Genomic DNA, 21,393 nt, shown 5'->3' on the forward strand with positions numbered 1-21,393 from the left:
AATATGGCCTATTGTGAGAGATTTGAACACATCTTGAATAAGTGTTCTATGGATTTAATGGTACTTACCGTTGATTGCTTGAATGCAGAGATCGCAGAGCAAGATGAGAAGTTGGCATCCATGGAAGCTGAGATCAAGAGTGGGTTGTCCCTGAATGAAGCAACAAAATTATTGAGGGAGGTGAATACCAAAATTGAAGATCTGAAAAAGGTGATAGAAGAACGTAAAAGAACAAAGTTTTCAAGAGATGAGAACGACTATCTCCAAAATAGGGTTTACCGGTGGAAGTATGATCCGGAAGGAGCAAGGCGAGGACAGACTTCCGGTTTCCAAAGGCGGAGGAATCACTACCCTGTGAAGAGTGGAAGCAGTACCGGATCCTCAGATACGTCACCGGGGGACTCCGAGGCCGACATCGGCGTGGTGGTCGGAAGCACCACCGCTCCAAAAAAGACAAAGCAGCTGAGACCGAGGAGGGGCAAATAGATGTCGGATCGGGTAAGACCATAAAGGTAGCTGCTAACCTGTTTGCTAGTAATAAGGAGGCGGAAGATACAGTGATTAATATTTCCAATGTGGAACTTTCTCAAGACGAACTGTGTACTCTCAATAAAGGACTTTCCTTTTGTCCCAGCAGGGACTGTGACTTTTTTCAGCTTAGCAAGGATTTATTTAAATTCTATCGTAACTTAAGGTTAGAAGGCTTTATGTGCAATTTGCAACAGAATGTTAAATCAGAATCAGAGCAAGCTGCATTTAATCTATCTAAGCTTGGTTTAAAAAATAAGAGCACTTTCTTACCACCACAAAATAATCACAGCATTGAGACATACATTAATCTTGTTGAAAGGGATATAGCTAAACTGCAAGTTAAGGTTAACAAATTGAAATATAATGTGAAGGATACGCCTGTATTTAATAGAAATGTACATACTCAAAATCAAAAATGTAACTTTAAGGCAAACAATGTAGCTGCTTTGGGATGACATTATTTTGAAGCGTGCTGATAAGGGCGGTGCTATCATTGCCCTTGATAAAAATTACTATGTGGAAGAAATAAAACAACAATTAAGTGTCTCTGATGTGTACAAGAAATTGCCAAATAATCCTGTATTTTCTATTCAGAATGAGTTGAAAAAGATATGCCAGAGAGCATTGAATTTTGGCCTTATTGATGGAGATCTGTTTAAGTTTTTGTACATAGAGCATCCCTGCACTCAGGTGCTTTACACATTACCAAAAGTGCATAAAAATTTACAGACCCCCCAGGCCGCCCAATAGTGGCAAGCACTCAATCTATCTTGACCAATGTGTCTATCTTTCTGGATCGTATTCTTAGACCATTTTTTGAAATATCCAATTCTTTTTTGAAAGATACAAGTGATTTTTTAAGAAAGATAGACACCTTGGATCTCGTATCTGACAAATTCATTCTATATAGCTTAGATATAGAAAGTTTATATACATCAATTACTCATGAGAGCGGTATGGGCGCTGTTAAGATGGTATTCAATATGGATAAAAACTATTCTAAAGCTCAGATTCACTTTCTTCTTCAGCTATTGGAATTGATTCTTTACTGTAATTATTTTGTGTTTGGAGATGAGTATTTCCTACAAATACAGGGTACTGCAATTGGGGTCCAACGTCGCCCCAAATTATGCTAACATTTTTATGAATGTATTCGAAGAGAAATTTATTTTTTCCAATCCTGGGTTTCATCGGTATGGCGCCTGTTGGTGGCGCTATATCGATGATATCTTTGGGATATGGTGGGGCGACGTTGGATCCCTATTGAAGTTTGTGGAAGATATAAATGGAGCATCTGGTCATATAAAATTCAAGTTGACTTGGAGTGAAAGTGATATTACTTTTCTTGACACTAAGATTATTAAAAATGGAAGAGAGCTGAAGGTAGAACTGTTTAGGAAGGAGACAGATAGAAATAGTTTATTGCACTTTGATAGTGCTCATCCTGGATCTCTCCTTAAGGCCCTCCCCCGTAGTCAATTTTTACGAGCCCGCAGAATTATTACTGATGATAACTTATTAAAAACAAGAATGATAGAAATGGCTGACAGATTTACTAAGAGAGGATACCCATCAGATATATTAGAAGCTGAAATTAATCATGCGCTATCAGTCTCTAGAGAAAGCTTACTGAATGTAAAACAGAAACAAAATAATAAAGAGGAGCGCCTAATATTTGTATCTGAATTTAATTCCCAGTCTAACCAAATCCAACGCATTATGAGGAAACATTGGTCAATACTCTCTGAATGTAACCCCCAAATTAAGGAATTTAAGAATTTACCCATGCCAGCGTATAAACAAAGTTTTAACTTAAAACAACAACTAGTTAGAGCAGACATAGGGACAAACATTAAATTAAAACAAAAATACATCAAAAGCAAGAATGAGGGGTGTTTTCCCTGTTTGGGATGCTCATGTTGCAATAACATGACCAAAGGGCTCATATTTGTTCATCCAACTACTGGAAAAAAGTTTAAAATTAATGGCTTTCACACTTGCTTAACCACCTATGTAGTTTACTTAATTAAATGCCCATGTGGGCGGGGCTATGTCGGCGAGACGACTAGAACTATCAAAGATAGGATAATTGAACATAAAAGCTCCATTAGAACTTAAAAGCACCAGTAGCACAGCATTTTGTGGAAAAGGGCCATTCAATTGGGCAATTGCGTTTTCAAATTATTGAGAAAATAGAAATGCCAAGAAGGTTAGGTAATAGAGAACTCCTCCTTAAACAGAGAGAGTGCTTTTGGATTTGGAAATTAGGCACTATGGAACCGAATGGGTTAAATAAGGATCTGGATATGTCTGTTTTTCTATAAGCAATTTCCTATTTATTTATCAGTCTGTGATTGAGATTGTAATATGATTCTATGAATACATTGTATTATATGTGTTATTACGATTGTAACTAGATTATAATGAATACACTGTATTATTGTTTTTTATAATTTTGTATATAAAGGGAATATGCAGCGCCACCTAGTGGTGTTAAGGTATAAATAGAATCATTTGAGTATGATGTTTAGCATGAATAAGGTAGCAATACCGAAACGTTGCTGTTAATGTTGTGTTGTGCCCAATAAACACTTATTTTTTGCTGCTACTCTTTTTGTCCTCTCACTATCTCAAGCTAAATCTCTCCAAAACTGTGCTCCTTATTTTCCCTCCTTCTGTCAGGGTTTTTTCCCTGTTTGTTTGCCATGTGCTGCTGGCAGCCATTTTACTCACCTCTCTTCCTGACTACGGTGCATTGTGGGGGATGCTGCTCATTTCCTGCACTTACTTTTATGGTCAGACTGGTGTGCATCATCCATGTGAGACAGGATGCAGTCTCATAATTTTGATGTCATCACTTATTATTTAAAGGGCCTCTGTTCAGTATGCTTTGCCTTTGCGTTGTCACAGACCTGTTTGTGAGAGTTCCTGTGTATTACCTTGCTGCCTGAAGTCCTTCCTTGTTCCTGATTCCGGCTCGTCTGACTATTCGCTTTGGCTCCTGACTCAGCTTGTCTGACTACCAGCTCTGGTTTTTACTCCTGGCTTGTTATTTGACTTGTGGACTTTTTATTATTTATTATTTATTATTAATAAAGGTGTGATTATTTTTGCACTTCTCATCTCAGTCTGATTCCTGGCACCCTGACACCTTCTTCCAAAATCTCCACCCTCAATCTCTCTATAACTATCGACAACTCCATCATTACCCCTACTCCGCATGCCCGATGTCTTGGGGTCACACTTGACTCAGATCTTTCTTTTACTCCTCACATTCAGTCCTTGGATAAATCCTGCCGCTTCCACCTTAAAAACATCTCTAAAATTAGACATTTCCTTACACAAGACACAATTAAGATTTTAATTCACTATCTCATCATTTCCTGCCTCGATTACTGCAACTCTGTCCTCTCTGGTCTCCCCAGCTGCAACCTAGCTCATTTACAATCCATAATGAATGCCTCTGCCAGACTCATCTTCCTTACACGTCACTCTTCATCTGCTGCACCTCTCTGCCAATCCCTTCACTGGCTTCCTCTTGCCTCCAGAATTAAACACAAAATTCTCACGCTGACATACAAAGCCCTCAACTGCACTGCTCCCCCCTATATCTCAAACCTTGCCTCCAGATACTCTCCCTCCTGTCCCATTCGCTCTGCTCATGACCTCCTACTCTCCTCCTCTCTTGTTACCTCCTCACACTCCCGCTCACAGGACTTCTCCAGACTGGCTCCCATCTTGTGGAACTCTCTGCCTTGCTCCACAAGACTCTCCCCTAGTTTTGAAAACTTCAAGCACTCCCTAAAGATTCTACTGTTCAGGGATGCATACAACCTACACTAACCTTTCTTTATACTAATTTCCTCAGAGCCGACTTCCAACAGCTAATAGCCCCAATAACTCTTACTAAAGAGGATTACATTGACACAGCATAGCCCCAATCCTTGCTTCTAGGGAAACTACCCATTAAAGGATTAATTATCTACAGACACCATCCTCACACACCTCCATGATGTACAAAGGCAAAGAATGACTGGGGGATTGTGGGAAGTGGGAGGATACTTAAAGCTTTGCTGGGGTGTTTTTTTGCCTCCTCCTGGTGGCCAGGAGTTGAATTCCCACTAGTAATTAGAATGGATTAGTGGACTCTCCATGCCATTGGAAAGAAAAAAGGATGATTTATCTTTTTAAAGAATAACTTTTTTGGTGTTTACTATCCCTTTGACTAAAATAATTCTTCATATTTTATAAAAAACACATTTGATACATTTAGTTCCTTCATCTATCCTGGTTTGGTCTACAAATGAATGTGTTGTGTCAAGGCATATTCATTAAAAAAAAGGTTAAATTTTAAGAAATCTAAATGTAAGCAATTCAAATCGTACCAATAAAGATTTCAAACTTACCTACCAACCAGGAGTTTCAGTGTGTTTGTGAAGATACCATTTAATACAAGGGAAAGACTTGCCGCTGTGAAAAAGGAGGGAGTAAGGTAAAATCATCTGTAACACATCATGAAAAACAACATTTATTTATGTTATGATGGTGATCAAATCATCACATGTGGGATAATACTTCCTGTCCACTAGGAGGAGGCAAAGCACTGCCACATTGCAGTGTTTTACTCCACCCCATCTCCCAGTTTTTCTGGCAGAACAGGAAAGCTAGAAAACAAGAGTATAAGAGTACAAGTATAAAAAAATGTCAGGAAGATGAAGTTCTAAACAGGATTACCACCAACTTAAAGTAGATAAGGTTGAGATAAGACAGCAGTCCATCACCTTCAACCTATACAGATTTTTCTTGATTTACAATGAAGAAGCTGCCAATTGAACTTACATTAATACAATTAGAAAGCTAATCAATTTAACACAGGCAATCATATCCATGAATTCTCTTTCTACCCATAAATATATCTAAGCCATTTTAAAATGTATCTATTTATTGGCATTCACTACCTCCTTAGGCAATGAGTTTCACCATATGATTGCTCTTACAGTATAAAAACATTTATGTTTCTGGAGATTAAATCTCCTTTCTTCTGGCCTTAAATTGTGACCTCTAGTATATATCTAATAATCAAATATTTATCTATAGAAAGCAGACCCACCATTCCCCCTTATTCATTTTGTGGCCCTTCTCTGAACTTTTTCTAATTCTGCAATGTCAATTTTTGAAATCGTCCCCAGAACTACACTTCATACTCAAGATGAAGTATTACCAGAGATTTATATAGCGTCAGAATTATCCTTTACACCCTTGCATCAATGCCACTTTTTATATATGCTAGTATTTTATTAGATTTATTTATTCATAAAATAAAAAATTCAGCTATTCCCAGTCCCTTTATTTTGTACAATAATCTATCATATGGAACTGTTTAAAAAACATTTGCAAAATCCAATTATATCACAACAAAGGAGTCACCCTTATCTATGGTCTTACTTTCTTATACAAGCTACATAGATTAGTTTGACATGATCAATTTCTTATAAAACCATGTTGATTTGAACATCTTGTTTATTCTTGAATATAATCCCTTCCAGTATCTTTCTCACTACCAATATCAGGCTTACTAGTCTATAGCTTCCTGGATAAGCCCTGCTTCTATTATTAACCCCTTAACCCAATTAAATGTATATATACGTCATGTAGTACTTTGCCTATCCTACCGCACAATGTATATATACGTCTGTGCTTCAGGAATCTCCAGGTGGAGTTTCTGAGCTCCAGGCATCTGCCCGCATAAGGAATCGATCAGTGTTCCGGATCCAAATGAAGGCAGAAGCCAGATCTGTAACGATCATCTGCTGGTGTCGGTGGAGGGAATCCAGGAGGCGGGTGGGTGGTCTAGCAGCTGAGGGGGGAGGGAGTTAAGGAGAGGTAGGGACCTACATTAAAGAAAATAAAAATAAAGGGACAGGGAGAGATAGGGAAGCTTACACTACAGAACAAGGGGGTGGGGGTCCCTAACTGAGGATCTAGGGGACCACTACAGGAAATATTTTATTTTTATTTTATATGTATATGTATATATATATATATATATATATATATATATATATATATATATATAGTGTTTTATAGGTACTGACAGACAGCTGACAGTACTTAAAATGGCAGACAACAGTTAGAGGGGGGTTAGAGATCTGTTTGGGATAGATCAGGGAGGTTGGAGGCTAAGGGGGAATCCTACAAAATATAAAATATAAATAAATATTTCATAAAAAACAAAATGCCTTAAATTTTCATATTGGCAGACTGTCTGCCAGTACCTAAATGCCGGGAATAATAGAAGTGTGGTGCTCCACTGCAATTAGCGGCCTTTTAAGTATCAAAAAGCAATGGCAAAGCCATATACGTCTGCTATTTCTGAACAAAGTGGCTCCCAGAGAAGCTTTTACAATAATTTCTGCCATGACTGCACAGGTGGTATGTAAATAATCAGTGAGAAACCCAAAGTTTGTAAAAAAGTTAAATTATTTTTTTTATTTGATAGCATTAGGCAGGGAAATTGTGGAAGCAATATACCAAAATGGGCCTAGATCAATGAATTGGGTTATCTTCGTAAAATATATATATAGTTTTGACAGGTAAAAAACAAACAAGGCTTTATTTCTGTTTAAATGGTGTGATAGCAAAAATGCTAAACATTCTCTGTTTGGGCAACATTTTCTCTGAAAGTACTGGTACTGAAGGGGTTTAAAATTTTTAATTATGCTTACCTGATCATTTTATTTTCTTCAGATGGAAAGAGTCCACAGCTGCATTCATTACTTTTGGGAAATAAGAACCTGGCCACCAGGAGGAGGCAAAGACACCCCAGCCAATACTCCTCCCACTCCCCTCATCCCCTAGTCATTATGCCAACGAACAAGAAACAGTAGAAGAAATATCAGGGTGAAAAGGTGTCAGAAGAATAAAAATACAGATGCCCCACATAAAAAATACAGGTGGGGAGCTGTGGGCTCTTTCTATCTGAAGAAAATAAAATTATCAGGTAAGCATAATTTAAGTTTTTCTTCATAAATGGAAAGAGTTCACAGCTGCATTCATTACTTTTGGGAAAACAATACCCAAGCTATAAAGGACACTGAATGCCAAGACGGCCCATTCTGAAGACACCAGGCCTGAAACCACTACCCAACAAAACCCTGCTTTGTCCAAAACCGAGAAACATTGAAAAGAAAAGGCCCCAAGGACACTGACCCGCAGATAGCCCATTAGCCTAGCTAGAGACTGCAAAATCAGACTCAACTGAGCCAACAGTGCTCCAGGAGACACCGTCACCCAGCAGTCGGTCTCCAACCACACAACCCTCACTAGCGCAGGGAACACCAGCCCAAAAACTCCCAAAGGGATAGGGCAAGGAAGAACCAAAGGGTAACCAAAAGGTCACTACAAATTCCAAAAAAGGAAGAACTCCCAGAACGAGATCAGCTCACAAAGACCCAAATGGGTCCTGGCAAACAAAGGGAGACAACGCCCAGACCAAACAAAAACCACATGGTTTAGGACCGGACATCAGAACAGAGAAAATTTTCCTCTTAACATTGTGCGAAAGCACCTAAAAGACAACTGTAGACAGAGTCCCAAAGCATCAGCGCCTAGAATACAAAAGTATTCAACACAGAATACATGTAGCAAAATTTGAAAAAAGAACACTGAACTATATCCCAAACAAATGACTTGTATCTGTGTCAAACACAAGCATAAGGGAATAAATTATGTGTTTTAATTCTCTTCAATCAGGGCAGCTGTATTCATTCAGAGGTTGAACAGGTATAGTAAATGTATACAAAAAAATATATAAAGTTCCAATGAATCCTGTAACCCCTATTTTTTTCACAGCCCCTGTTGTTATCAAGCAGTATAAAAAATCCCACTATATGAATGTGTGGTGATGATTTTTATATTGGAAGTCCAAACAAACACATCTAAAACAAGTTACTCACTCACCCTTCTTCTTGTATATGAGAACCGGGTTGTTAAACTTTCAACAGTCACTGGTGTGTAGCGATGCTGGAAATCACAGCGTAGTTGGAAATGCCTCCTGTAGTATACACGTTATGTAGTGCATCCAGTGAGAGAGAGTACTTGTGGAGCTGCTGGGAGCAGTTTGAAGCCAGGACAAACCGCCAAAAAATAATGCAATCAAGGTACTTCCACACAGGTGAAAAAGTTCCAGCAGTAAATGGATCGAGATAGAAAGTTTAAAAATTTCTTTATTAGTATCCGTAGAAAGTGTACTGTGAAAAATCACAGAGAAGACTTACAATATCACAGCCAGTAAGCTTGTCAGCCCAAAAGCTCTATATCTAACAGACCAACATGTTTCGTGCTGGTACAGCACTTCGTCAGGGATAATAAAGGGTTAACTGTTCACCTGTTAAATACATACCAGGTCCAATCAAAACTCAGCAGCTTTACTCTGTCCAATAAGGAACAGTTTACTAAATTTGAGTTGTGTGTCATACACTTGCAATGCTTCGTTTGCATGTTTAGCCTGGACCAATGTTGCAACAACAGGTGTTCAGCATAAAAATAATTATTAGTTATATACATTAAAAAACAGCAATAGATATAAAGCTAACTGATGTTAATAAGATCTCAATGTGAATGAAATAAAAAGTAACACAGTTAAATACCCATATGGTACTGAGAGCACTTCTGTTTTACAACCAATGAATGCTGTATTGTGACAGCAAATAATTTTAAATGTACATCTGTATACCAAAATGTGGAAATAACCATTTATATTATATTGTATATCAGCTAAGTAGCTACAAAATAGTATTGGTTCAATATAGTGGTAGATCCACAGTTTGATGTACAGAGGTATATACAGAGTATAACATTATTGTCATTATTTGTAATGTTTACAGAAAAGTAAAACATGCAAAAAAAGTTTTTTGTTTTTTTTTAAATAATACATGCTTATGATAATGACTTAATATACATTCCTGTAAGATGAGACCGGCACAGGGCAATGCCTTCCTAGGCTTTGATGCAAATTGGTCAAGCTGGCGCCTCCAGCTCCACAATGTAAAACAAACAAACTGTCCACAGCATCTTCTTTATTTAAATGATTAAAAGCATACAAGACAGGTATGCAACGTTTCGAGACCGCAGTCTCTTAATCATGCATACACAGTAATGCACCTGTCTCTTAATTTAAAGGCAGTGTCAACCAATCACATTCAGGATCCAAAGTAACACACCTTGTGCTTGGATTAACCTTTTCATCTCTTGTTTACACATATATATGCAATTGTGATTTAAGTATGTGGATACTGCCATCCGTAGATAGAGACACAAATAAAAACAATGTATGTACACACAGAACAGGTAAATTACAAAATACAGGTAAAAAGCAAATGTACATATACAGTAATGTTATTATATCTCAATTTTGCATCTCTTTTAATTTAAAGCCTTAAATGTATATTCATACGAATTTATAAAAACACTGCTGATATATATTTTATACAATGTATTAACTCTTTATCTTAATCCTGTAGGGAACGAGATATAAAAATTATCCTGTATTAACTATGAATTAATTTACAACCCTGAACCTTAGGAATACACTCATGATAAAATAATCAAGAGAGTAAATAGAGGAGTACACAGACCAAAATAAGAAGTTTTTTAACCTAATATTGCCAGAAGGGAATTTAAAAGTGAGTTTGCTCAGAGGAAGACCAACAGAACCCATTCTCTATTTAACCCCTTAGGGTACATAGAATCCAACCTGTGGATCCAAAATGCCTCTCTTTGTTTTAGAAGCATTTCTCTGTCACCTCCTCCTCTGAGCACTCCCACTTGGTCTATGATTTGCCAACGTAACTGGCTAATTTGATGGCCATATTCCACAAAGTGGCAAGCTACTGGAGCCTTATCATCTTTCTTTCTAATATTTGACTTATGTTGATTGAGTCTATTTCTCATGCTTTGGGTCGTTTCACCTACATAGATACGGGCACATGGGCATTTAATTATATATACCACATATGTGGATTTGCATGTATAATGAGATTTCAACTTAAATTTATGACCATTTATAGGGTGTACAAATTCCTTGCCCTTGATAACAGAATTACAATTACCACACCCTAGACATGGGTAACAACCAACATTCCTCTCAGTAATATACCTTTCTTTATTTGGTCGTTTAGATCCTAAGTCAGATTTTACTAGAAAGTCTCCAAGATTTTTAACTCGCTTGTGGGCCATAATAGGTTTATTCTGCAATACTTTTATTTCTTTATTACAATCCTGGATGATATGCCAGTGCCTTCTTATGATCTTAGATATCTTATTACTGTACTCATTATGTTGGGATATAAAAATCAATTTATCATCTTTGGCTTGTCTTGTTTTATCTCTATCCCTTACTTTATGTACATTCTGTATCTCTTGATTAATTAGCACTGCAGGATACCCTCTATCTAGAAACTTCTTGCCCATTTCCTTAAACCTAGTTTTTTTGATTTCTTGCTCACTGACAATTCTGTCCACCCTAATCAGTTGACTCCTAGGTAATGAGTCCTTTAACCTGTTGTTATGAAAACTATCATACCTTAAAAGTGTATTGCGATCTGTTTCTTTGCAATGTATGTCAACTTTCAATTCAGTACCCTTTTTATATATCTCAGTGTCCAGAAACACCATCCTTTCTTCACTTAAATTTAAAGTGAACTCTAGGCCTGCTACCTCATGATTGATCTCATCCACAAAACGGATCAGGGAGTCCCTGCTGCCACACCATATGCCAAAGATGTCATCTATGAATCTCCACCAGGTGGCGCCATACTTCTGAAAGAGCTGGTTATTATAGACAAACTTTTCTTCAAAAAAATTCATGTAAAGGTTGGCATATGATGGGGCAGCATTAGACCCCATGGCCGTTCCCTTCTTTTGTATATACCAAGAGTCCCTAAAAATGAAATAATTATAAAATAACACCACTCTCAGTAATTCTTCAAAAAAATCAATTTGTTGCAAATTATATTCTCCTGATGTTATTAGCATATGTCTTATTATACCAATGCCACTCTCATGCTTTATCAAGGTGTATAAACTCTTTACATCTAATGTGTAAATTATGCATTATAGCAGCCTAATTCTAATGTGGATAATTTACTAATAAAATCACTTGTATCCTTAATGTATGAGGACATTCTTTCTACATACGGTTGCAGCAATTTATCCAAAAAAACAGCAATATTAGAGAATACAGATTCTACATTGGAAACAATGGGACGCCCCGGGGGATTTTGCATATTTTTATGTACTTTAGGTACAGTATAAAAAATGGGGGTTCTTGGATGTTTTCTATATAAATATTCTCCCATTGTTTTATCAATGATACCTGCTCTAGTGGCATTAGTTATAATACGTTTGATTTCTTTCTGGATCTTAAAAATAGGGTTGGTGTCTAACTTCTGATAGGTGTCAGTATCTTGTAATTGTGTCAGAATCTCATTTATGTAATACTCTTTATCAAGGACTATGGTAGCACCGCCCTTGTCCGCTCTTTTAATTATGATTTCATTATCTTTTTGTTTAATAGTTTTAATGGCCTTTCGTTCAACTTTAGATAAATTCAAGTTTTTCCTTTTTCTATCCTTGGTTACTTTTGTTTCTAATTCTTTAATATCAGACATAACCAATTTCGTGAATGTGTCAAGACTGCTGTTGTGTACCTGAGGTGTGAATGTACTCTTTTTATATAGATTATACCTTTTTGGGGTGATAGCACATTATTTGTCAGATTTACTTAACATGTTGTCATTTATGCCAATATGTTTATTACCAAAAACAATCTCAATTTTATACTTCTGAAAAATCTAAACAAATCTTTGTTTAGCTCAAAGAAGTCCAGTTCTTTATAGGGGCAGAAGGATAACCCTTTTTCTAAAAGTTCGTACTCACTGCTCTCCAATTTGTTTTTAGAAATGTTAATCACTGTTTGCGGGGCTTCCGTTTGCCTGGTCCCCTCGTCTTCATCCGCTTGGACTGCTCTCTGCCGGTGTTTCCTCCCACCTCTGTGGCTCCGTCTTCGCTGCTGGATAAAAAAGGGGATGATGATCCAGATGACGTTTCTGATGTAGCTCCGCCCCCTTCCTTACGTCTCTGCTGTTGATAGGTGTACCGCCCTTGGCGTCACTGTGACGTAGTGGGGAATCCCCTCTGTGACTCAAAGTAACCCGACCTCCACTTGTAAACTCTGCCTTTCATATAGTCGTCTTCTTCATGGACAAATTTTAACCGCTTCCGTTCCTGAATCTGCTTTTTCAAGTCAGATATTTTTTCATCTGTTTTTTTCAGGAATTCGTCCAAAGCTTCAGCTGTTAGCGACTTTACCAATTCATTTCTGCAGGTTTCTATATCTTTTTCTTGTCATTCCACATCTTTAAGTAGATATTCAACGGTCAGGGTTATTAGATCATAACTGCATTTATTCAAAATAGCCTCGAATTTATCACAGTATTCTTCATTCTCACGTAGTAATGTGGGGCGGGTGTTCATCCGTAGGCCTCTCGGAATCCTTTTAATCCTGTGATATTCAGATAACGTTGTAATATGTAGATCCCAAGCTACATTCTTGCTCTTTAAATTTTCAAAATTTTTCTCACAGCGACGCCAAGGGCGGTACACCAATCAACAGAAGAGACGTAAGGAAGGGGGCGGAGCTACATCAGAAACGTCATCCGGATCATCATCCCCTTTTTTATCCAGCAGCGAAGACGGAGCCACAGAGGTGGGAGGAAACAGCGGCGGAGAGCAGTCCAAGCGGATGAAGACGAGGGGACCAGGCAAACGGAAGCCCCGCAAACAGTGATTAACATTTCTAAAAACAAATTGGAGAGCAGTGAGTACGAACTTTTAGAAAAAGGGTTATCCTTCTGCCCCTATAAAGAACTGGACTTCTTTGAGCTAAACAAAGATTTGTTTAGATTTTTCAGAAGTATAAAATTGAGATTGTTTTTTGGTAATAAACATATTGGCATAAATGACAACATGTTAAGTAAATCTGACAAATGCTGTGCTATCACCCCAAAAAGGTATAATCTATATAAAAAGAGTACATTCACACCTCAGGTACACAACAGCAGTCTTGACACATTCACGAAATTGGTTATGTCTGATATTAAAGAATTAGAAACAAAAGTAACCAAGGATAGAAAAAGGAAAAACTTGAATTTATCTAAAGTTGAACGAAAGGCCATTAAAACTATTAAACAAAAAGATAATGAAATCATAATTAAAAGAGCGGACAAGGGCGGAGCCACCATAGTCCTTGATAAAGAGTATTACATAAATGAGATTCTGACACAATTACAAGATACTGACACCTATCAGAAGTTAGACACCAACCGTATTTTTAAGATCCAGAAAGAACCCAAACGTATTATAACTAATGCCACTAGAGCAGGTATCATTGATAAAACAATGGGAGAATATTTATATAGAGAACATCCAAGAACCCCCATTTTTTATACTGTACCTAAAGTACATAAAAATATGCAAAATCCCCTGGGGCGTCCCATTGTTTCCAATGTAGAATCTGTATTCTCTAATATTGCTGTTTTTTTTGGATAAATTGCTGCAACCGTATGTAGAAAGAATGTCCTCATACATTAAGGATACAAGTGATTTTATTAGTAAATTATCCACATTAGAATTAGACTGCTCTAAATGCATAATTTACACATTAGATGTAAAGAGTTTATACACCTTGATAAAGCACGAGAGTGGCATTGGTATAATAAGACATATGCTAATAACATCAGGAGAATATAATTTGCAACAAATTGATTTTTTTGAAGAATTACTGAGAGTGGTGTTATTTTATAATTATTTCATTTTTAGGGACTCTTGGTATATACAAAAGAAGGGAACGGCCATGGGGTCTAATGCTGCCCCATCATATGCCAACCTTTACATGAATTTTTTTGAAGAAAAGTTTGTCTATAATAACCAGCTCTTTCAGAAGTATGGCGCCACCTGGTGGAGATTCATAGATGACATCTTTGGCATATGGTGGGGCAGCAGGGACTCCCTGATCCGTTTTGTGGATGAGATCAATCATGAGGTAGCAGGCCTAGAGTTCACTTTAAATTTAAGTGAAGAAAGGATGGTGTTTCTGGACACTGAGATATATAAAAAGGGTACTGAATTGAAAGTTGACATACATTGCAAAGAAACAGATCGCAATACACTTTTAAGGTATGATAGTTTTCATAACAACAGGTTAAAGGACTCATTACCTAGGAGTCAACTGATTAGGGTGGACAGAATTGTCAGTGAGCAAGAAATCAAAAAAACTAGGTTTAAGGAAATGGGCAAGAAGTTTCTAGATAGAGGGTATCCTGCAGTGCTAATTAATCAAGAGATACAGAATGTACATAAAGTAAGGGATAGAGATAAAACAAGACAAGCCAAAGATGATAAATTGATTTTTATATCCCAACATAATGAGTACAGTAATAAGATATCTAAGATCATAAGAAGGCACTGGCATATCATCCAGGATTGTAATAAAGAAATAAAAGTATTGCAGAATAAACCTATTATGGCCCACAAGCGAGTTAAAAATCTTGGAGACTTTCTAGTAAAATCTGACTTAGGATCTAAACGACCAAATAAAGAAAGGTATATTACTGAGAGGAATGTTGGTTGTTACCCATGTCTAGGGTGTGGTAATTGTAATTCTGTTATCAAGGGCAAGGAATTTGTACACCCTATAAATGGTCATAAATTTAAGTTGAAATCTCATTATGCATGCGAATCCACATATGTGGTATATATAATTAAATGCCCATGTGCCCGTAGCTATGTAGGTGAAACGACCCAAAGCATGAGAAATAGACTCAATCAACATAAGTCAAATATTAGAAAGAAAGATGATAAGGCTCCAGTAGCTTGCCACTTTGTGGAATATGGCCATCAAATTAGCCAGTTACGTTGGCAAATCATAGACCAAGTGGGAGTGCTCAGAGGAGGAGGTGACAGAGAAATGCTTCTAAAACAAAGAGAGGCATTTTGGATCCACAGGTTGGATTCTATGTACCCTAAGGGGTTAAATAGAGAATGGGATCTGTCGGTCTTCCTCTGAGCAAACTCACTTTTAAATTCCCTTCTGGCAATATTAGGTTAAAAAACCTCTTATTTTGGTCTGTGTACTCCTCTATTTACTCTCTTGATTATTTTATCATGAGTGTATTCCTGAGGTTCAGGGTTGTAAATTAATTCATAGTTAATACAGGATAATTTTTATATCTCGTTCCCTACAGGATTAAGATAAAGAGTTAATACATTGTATAAAATATATATCAGCAGTGTTTTTATAAATTCGTATGAATATACATTTAAGGCTTTAAATTAAAAGAGATGCAAAATAAAGATATAATAACATTACTGTATATGTACATTTGCTTTTTACCTGTATTTTGTAATTTACCTGTTCTTTGTGTAAATACATTGTTTTTATTTGTGTCTCTATCTACGGATGGCAGTATCCACATACTTAAATCACAATTGCATATATATGTGTAAACAAGAGATGAAAAGGTTAATCCAAGCACAAGGTGTGTTACTTTGGATCCTGAATGTGATTGGTTGACACTGCCTTTAAATTAAGAGACAGGTGCATTACTGTGTATGCATGATTAAGAGACTGCGGTCTCGAAACGTCGCATACCTGTCTTGTATGCGTTTAATCATTTAAATAAAGAAGATTCCTTTACTTCACTGATGCTGTGGACAGTTTGTTTGTTTTAATATAAATTCCGAAATCTCAAAAGTTGTAACAAAATACATATATATGCAAAAGTCTTTTAAAGAAGTGTCCTAGGTATTATTCGACTTCTAGCTATCCTTGTTAGTCTGACCTGTAGAGGGATATAATCCGTTATGCGCAGAACTAACTAAGAGCAGCTAAAATGTTTGGATTGAATCCCTTATGGATAAATAAATTTAACAGATTAATTTGTTCTATTTTATAATGCTTGTTAGCAGTATAATGCTTATTAGCAGTATAGCTACCAAAGGGAACCAGAAATGATATTTCCATATCTCTAACAATAAACAACTGATTTGACGAAAAGGAAAAGTGATTTTTTTATATATTATTATTCATGTTAATATCTCCTTTGGTGTGTATCCTAACTAGAATATGTGTCCGTGGTAAAAAAATAAAAAAAGTAAAAAATAAAAAAGTGAGAAAGTGTATTTCCCTTATGATGAAATGGGGATTTTAGTGAAAAATAATAACAGCTTTATGTGTTATTATCGGATCATTACTATGTAGATCCTAAGTGAAAAGCCATATTAAAACATTTTTGGCAAGTGAGTACTAACTAAACTAACTAAGCTTATGAATGAACTAATGTGAAGTGAACCTAAAATAAATAAGTGAAAATTGTGATAATTATTTATCCTATGAATAATTTTAAATCTGATTTTTCATTTATCTCCTTTGGAGCTCCTGTTTGTAATCTAAATATCCAAAAGGTTTCACTTTTATTTAATTTGTCATGTCTATTTCCTCCAATGTTTAGTTTAGGAACATAATCAATAGCCTTGAATGAGAAATACTTATGTGGTTTATCACAGTGTGACCTGAAGTGCTTGGCTACCGGTGTCTTGGGCTCCTTATCTGATAAAGATAAAAGGTGCTCCCTTATTCGGTCTTTGAGCATGCGAGAGGTACGACCTGTATATTGTTTCTTGCATAATTTACAGGTAATTAGATATACCACAAAGATCGAATTGCATGTCAAATTGTATTTTAATTTAAATGTTTCACCAGTGTAATTTGATGAAAACGAAGATTCAACTTCAGCGTATTCACATGATTTACATGGAGTGGTGCCACATTTAAAAAAAAACAATTTTGGTTCTAACCAAGTTCTCTGTGCATGGTCAATTTTTTTGTCAAAATGTCTCTTTAGGCTATTACCAATATTTCTTGCTTTCCTCGATACAAATTTTATGTTGTTTAAAGTGCTACTATCAAGAAGTTTGTCTTTTTCTAATATGACAAAATTTTTCCTTATCACTGAGCAAATTTGTTGGTATTGGCTACTGTATTTAGTTGAAAAAACTACTGTTGATCCTGAAAAATCATTTTTTTTATTATCTTATCTGTTAGTAATCCATTTCTGTCCATGGATAGGACTTCATTTGATAAATTTATTAATGTATTCTTTTTATAACCTCTGGCTGATAATCTTTGCGTAAGGTCTTCAGCCTGTTGTTTGTACTGTGATATATTGGTACAATTCCTTTGAAGGCGCATATACTGGCCCTTAGGAATCCATCTTTTCAAGTGTTCAGGATGATGTGAATTTGCCCTAAGAATGGTATTCCCTGCTATGGGCTTTCGATAAGTTTCGGTCTCTATTTTGTTGGCATGGACTTTAAGCAGAACATCCAAAAAAACTAATTGGATCTTAGAACTGCTGTGTGTGAATTTTAGATTCATGTTGTTATCATTTATATATTCCAAAAAACTTTGTAATTGTGTATCTGTGCCCCTCCAAATGACCAACAGGTCATCTATATACCTAAAATATGCTTTTATGCATGATTTGAAAGGATTTCTATCAGTATAGATTTTAATTATTTCAAAGAAACTTAGGTATAAATTTGCATACGATACTAATAAAGAAATTTTTAAACTTTCTATCTCGATCCATTTACTGCTGGAACTTTTTCACCTGTGTGGAAGTACCTTGAATACATGTAGCAAACCCAGACGAGGTAAACACCTGAGGCAAGACACACAGTCATCATCAGGATGACATAGAAAGAAAATACTTGCTGAAAAGTAAATAGCGGCAAAACAAGATATCAGATTGCAAAAGACTCCAAGACAGAGCTCATGCTCCAGGCAATCCAAGCCGCCAGACCGACACATAGGTCTCAAAAAGGGAGAAGCACAGAACCTCAACGACGCCCACTGCACCCCCGAAGATGAACAACAAATCTAAGAACCTACTCCCAGCCGGGTTAGCCCAAGCGTCAGCAGGTCTGAAAACAGGGCAACAAAAGAACCCCAACACCAGCTCACAAAAGAGCGGAAGAATGGCCTCAAACATTCCAACAGAGCTCGGGTACCCACCCGAAACTCCTTAGAGACAATCGACAAGGCCAACATAGTCTCAACGTAGAGCCAGTAGGACTCCAGATAGGATTTAACCTATGTTGAAGAGAGGCATGCTCTCTGGGTTGTTCTGTTCTTTGTTCCACCTCTTGAATCCAAGAGAAGCCCTAAGACAAGGACCACACCTCCGTAAGGAGGAGAACAAGTCCCCCCAGGAAAAAGGACCCTTAATACAGAGCACCTGCCCAAGAGATCAATCTCCAACACAGATGAACATGGAAGCAATCCCTTAGAAAATAGCCTGCTAGCACACAGACAAGGTGCAATAGCTGCAGCGTATATCCTGCAAACCCTATGCCTGCAGATCCGCAAAGCCATCAGGTTACTTCAGCAAACTGTCCAAGGGAACCGTTCAATAGGCATAAGGCAAGCCCAATGAGCATCGGTACTCAGAAAACCTGGCCAACCGTAACCAGGTCAACTAGACAGACCAAAAGTCATAGCCAAAGTTCCCAGGGAGTGGAGAACCCTGAACACGCTCTAAAGTCTGAAAAGTCCAGCAACAACCCGCAACGAGAACCACAAGGGAAAACGCTGAGCGAAAGCCTCAGCAACCAGAGAACCAGGGCAATGAAAGGTCCAAGCCCCCGATTGTTTAAAAACAAACAATATCCCAGAAACTCAAACACCCCGTCTTATATAAAAACAGACCCACAGGGAGATATTAATGCAATATCCAGAGTAATCTGGATAAAGAGAAGACCTCGGAAGGAAGAGAACACCCCCTGCCAAAGTCCAACACTCCAAAGGAGCTAAGGCATCTCAAACCAAGACACTAGAGCCCATAGGCGTTCGAACTGCCACAAGACGTACAAGGCAAGGAGATACCTTGAGGACAAAGTCACTCGAGCAAGGCTAGTCTCCAATACGAGTCAGAGGATCACATGAACAAAAGGATGCGTAAATATCCCCAGCTCCGGGATAGAACCCTAAGCAGAGCCCAAAGGACACCCCAATGTCCACAAAAAGGGAACAACCATCTTCCAAAAGGAAACCCAAGCTTCCAAAAAGGACCATCGAAGGAACAAGTCCTAAAGGACAATTCCCGGAGCCTTGAAAGGCCAAACCAGCAGTAAGGAGGCGCTAAGTCACCAATCCTCCCATGTGAGGAAGAACACTCTAGGTCAACCAGCTTGAAGGCGAAAAAAGGACTGAAACATCCCTCTGCCTAACAGACTCACTCACAGTCCTCTTAGAATGTTTTGCTGAAACTTGTAAAATGAAAACAAGAAAACACAAATAATAAAGTGAACACTCAGCGCCTCAACCGGCCCAGCCAGACAGAACAGGCGCCATGTGTCTGAACAAGCCACGAGACAGAAGAACTGAACCCGAGCAGACTGGGTCATAACTGTCAAGCTGCCTAAATCCTCCCTCAGAGGGGAAGAGAATAACAGACAAACATAGGACGAATGTGTCCCGTAAAACAAACTTCCGCAGAAGTAAACAGCGAGGATCGATCTCAGAGAAAGTTCCCGAAGGAAACATATAATCAAAAAATAAAAGATATCCTAATCTGATAAAAGAAAAGATAAGGCAACCCATAGATTAACGCCCAAGAAGAAACAGGCATACCTGCAGGACCAGCCAAACGGAACCCTGATCTTCCAACAAAACTGGGAAGGATCTCAATAAACCGACAAACAGGAGATTACGTCATCCCCTCATGTCCAATGATGTGAGCCATTCAAAGTAGAATATTGCGGATTCCCGTATCCGTTAAGGATTAGGGTCCTCTAATAACTCAAAAACGTGTCTGAGTAAAACGCGAAGGCGCTTAATTATGTAACAAAAGGCACAACACTCAGGGACAGCTACACCGGCAGGGAACTGTATAGGCCCTCCCAAGGTCAGGAGACCCGGTACAATAGGGCACGTGCACCAACGCAAATAAACATCTGGACTTTGCAGACGCAAAGTCCAGGGGGGGAACAAGCCGCCCTGCAAGGAGGCATACACATAATATGGGTTACCCGCATGTGTAATAGTAGGGAGCGGTAGGGAACTCGCCTCTCGGAGGACAAAACCCCCAGAGGCGGATGGCTCAGCGGTCCCTTGATTCCTCGAGGCACTCTAATACGGCATATAGAACATAACTGATTGACCTGTGTCCCTGTGTGTGACCTGTGACCGAAGAAGACTCAGAAGACATTCCGAGTGATTCCTTGCCAGACGAAAAGATGGCGTCTGTACCAAGATATCGTCCAGATAAGGTGCTACTGCAATTCCTTGGGGTTTGGCCACAGCTAGAAGAGCACCCATAACATTAGTTAATATCCTGGGTGCAGTAGCTACTGTAAGCCAAACATAAGTGCTATGAACTGGAAGTGTTAATCCAGAAAGGCAAACCTCAGAAACTGGAAATGATCCTTGTGGATCGGAACGTGCAGGTATGCATCCTTCAGATCGATGGTAGTCACAAATTGTCCTTCCTGAACCAGGAGAATTGAACAAAAAGTTCCATCAGTTTTAGGAACCCACATTTGAATAGAACCTCAGACCTTTTTCTGATACAGGTACCAGTATAATTACTCCTATCGGGGGTTGCCCCTTCATGCAGATTTGTTATCTGCAGGCTTTTTAGTCTGCTTGGACTTATTCCAGGACTAACCAGGCTTCCAGGCACTCTTGGATTGCTCGGGCTTGAAAGACGATTGAGTTCTCTGGGACTTGTCCGAACGAAAGGA

General features: G+C 37.9%; 1 protein-coding gene across 1 annotated transcript in view; it reads right to left on the reverse strand.

Annotated features, from left to right (window-relative positions):
- Positions 1–21,393, reverse strand: part of PLPP5 (phospholipid phosphatase 5) — a 478,158-nt gene that overhangs the window by 291,729 nt on the left and 165,036 nt on the right. Inside the window, exon 3 of the mRNA XM_053718033.1 lies at positions 4,938–5,001. Coding sequence (XP_053574008.1) covers positions 4,938–5,001 — 64 coding nt within the window. The remainder of the gene's footprint in view (positions 1–4,937; positions 5,002–21,393) is intronic.

This window comes from Bombina bombina, chromosome 6 (assembly GCF_027579735.1).
Source record: "Bombina bombina isolate aBomBom1 chromosome 6, aBomBom1.pri, whole genome shotgun sequence".
NCBI lineage: Eukaryota > Metazoa > Chordata > Amphibia > Anura > Bombinatoridae > Bombina > Bombina bombina.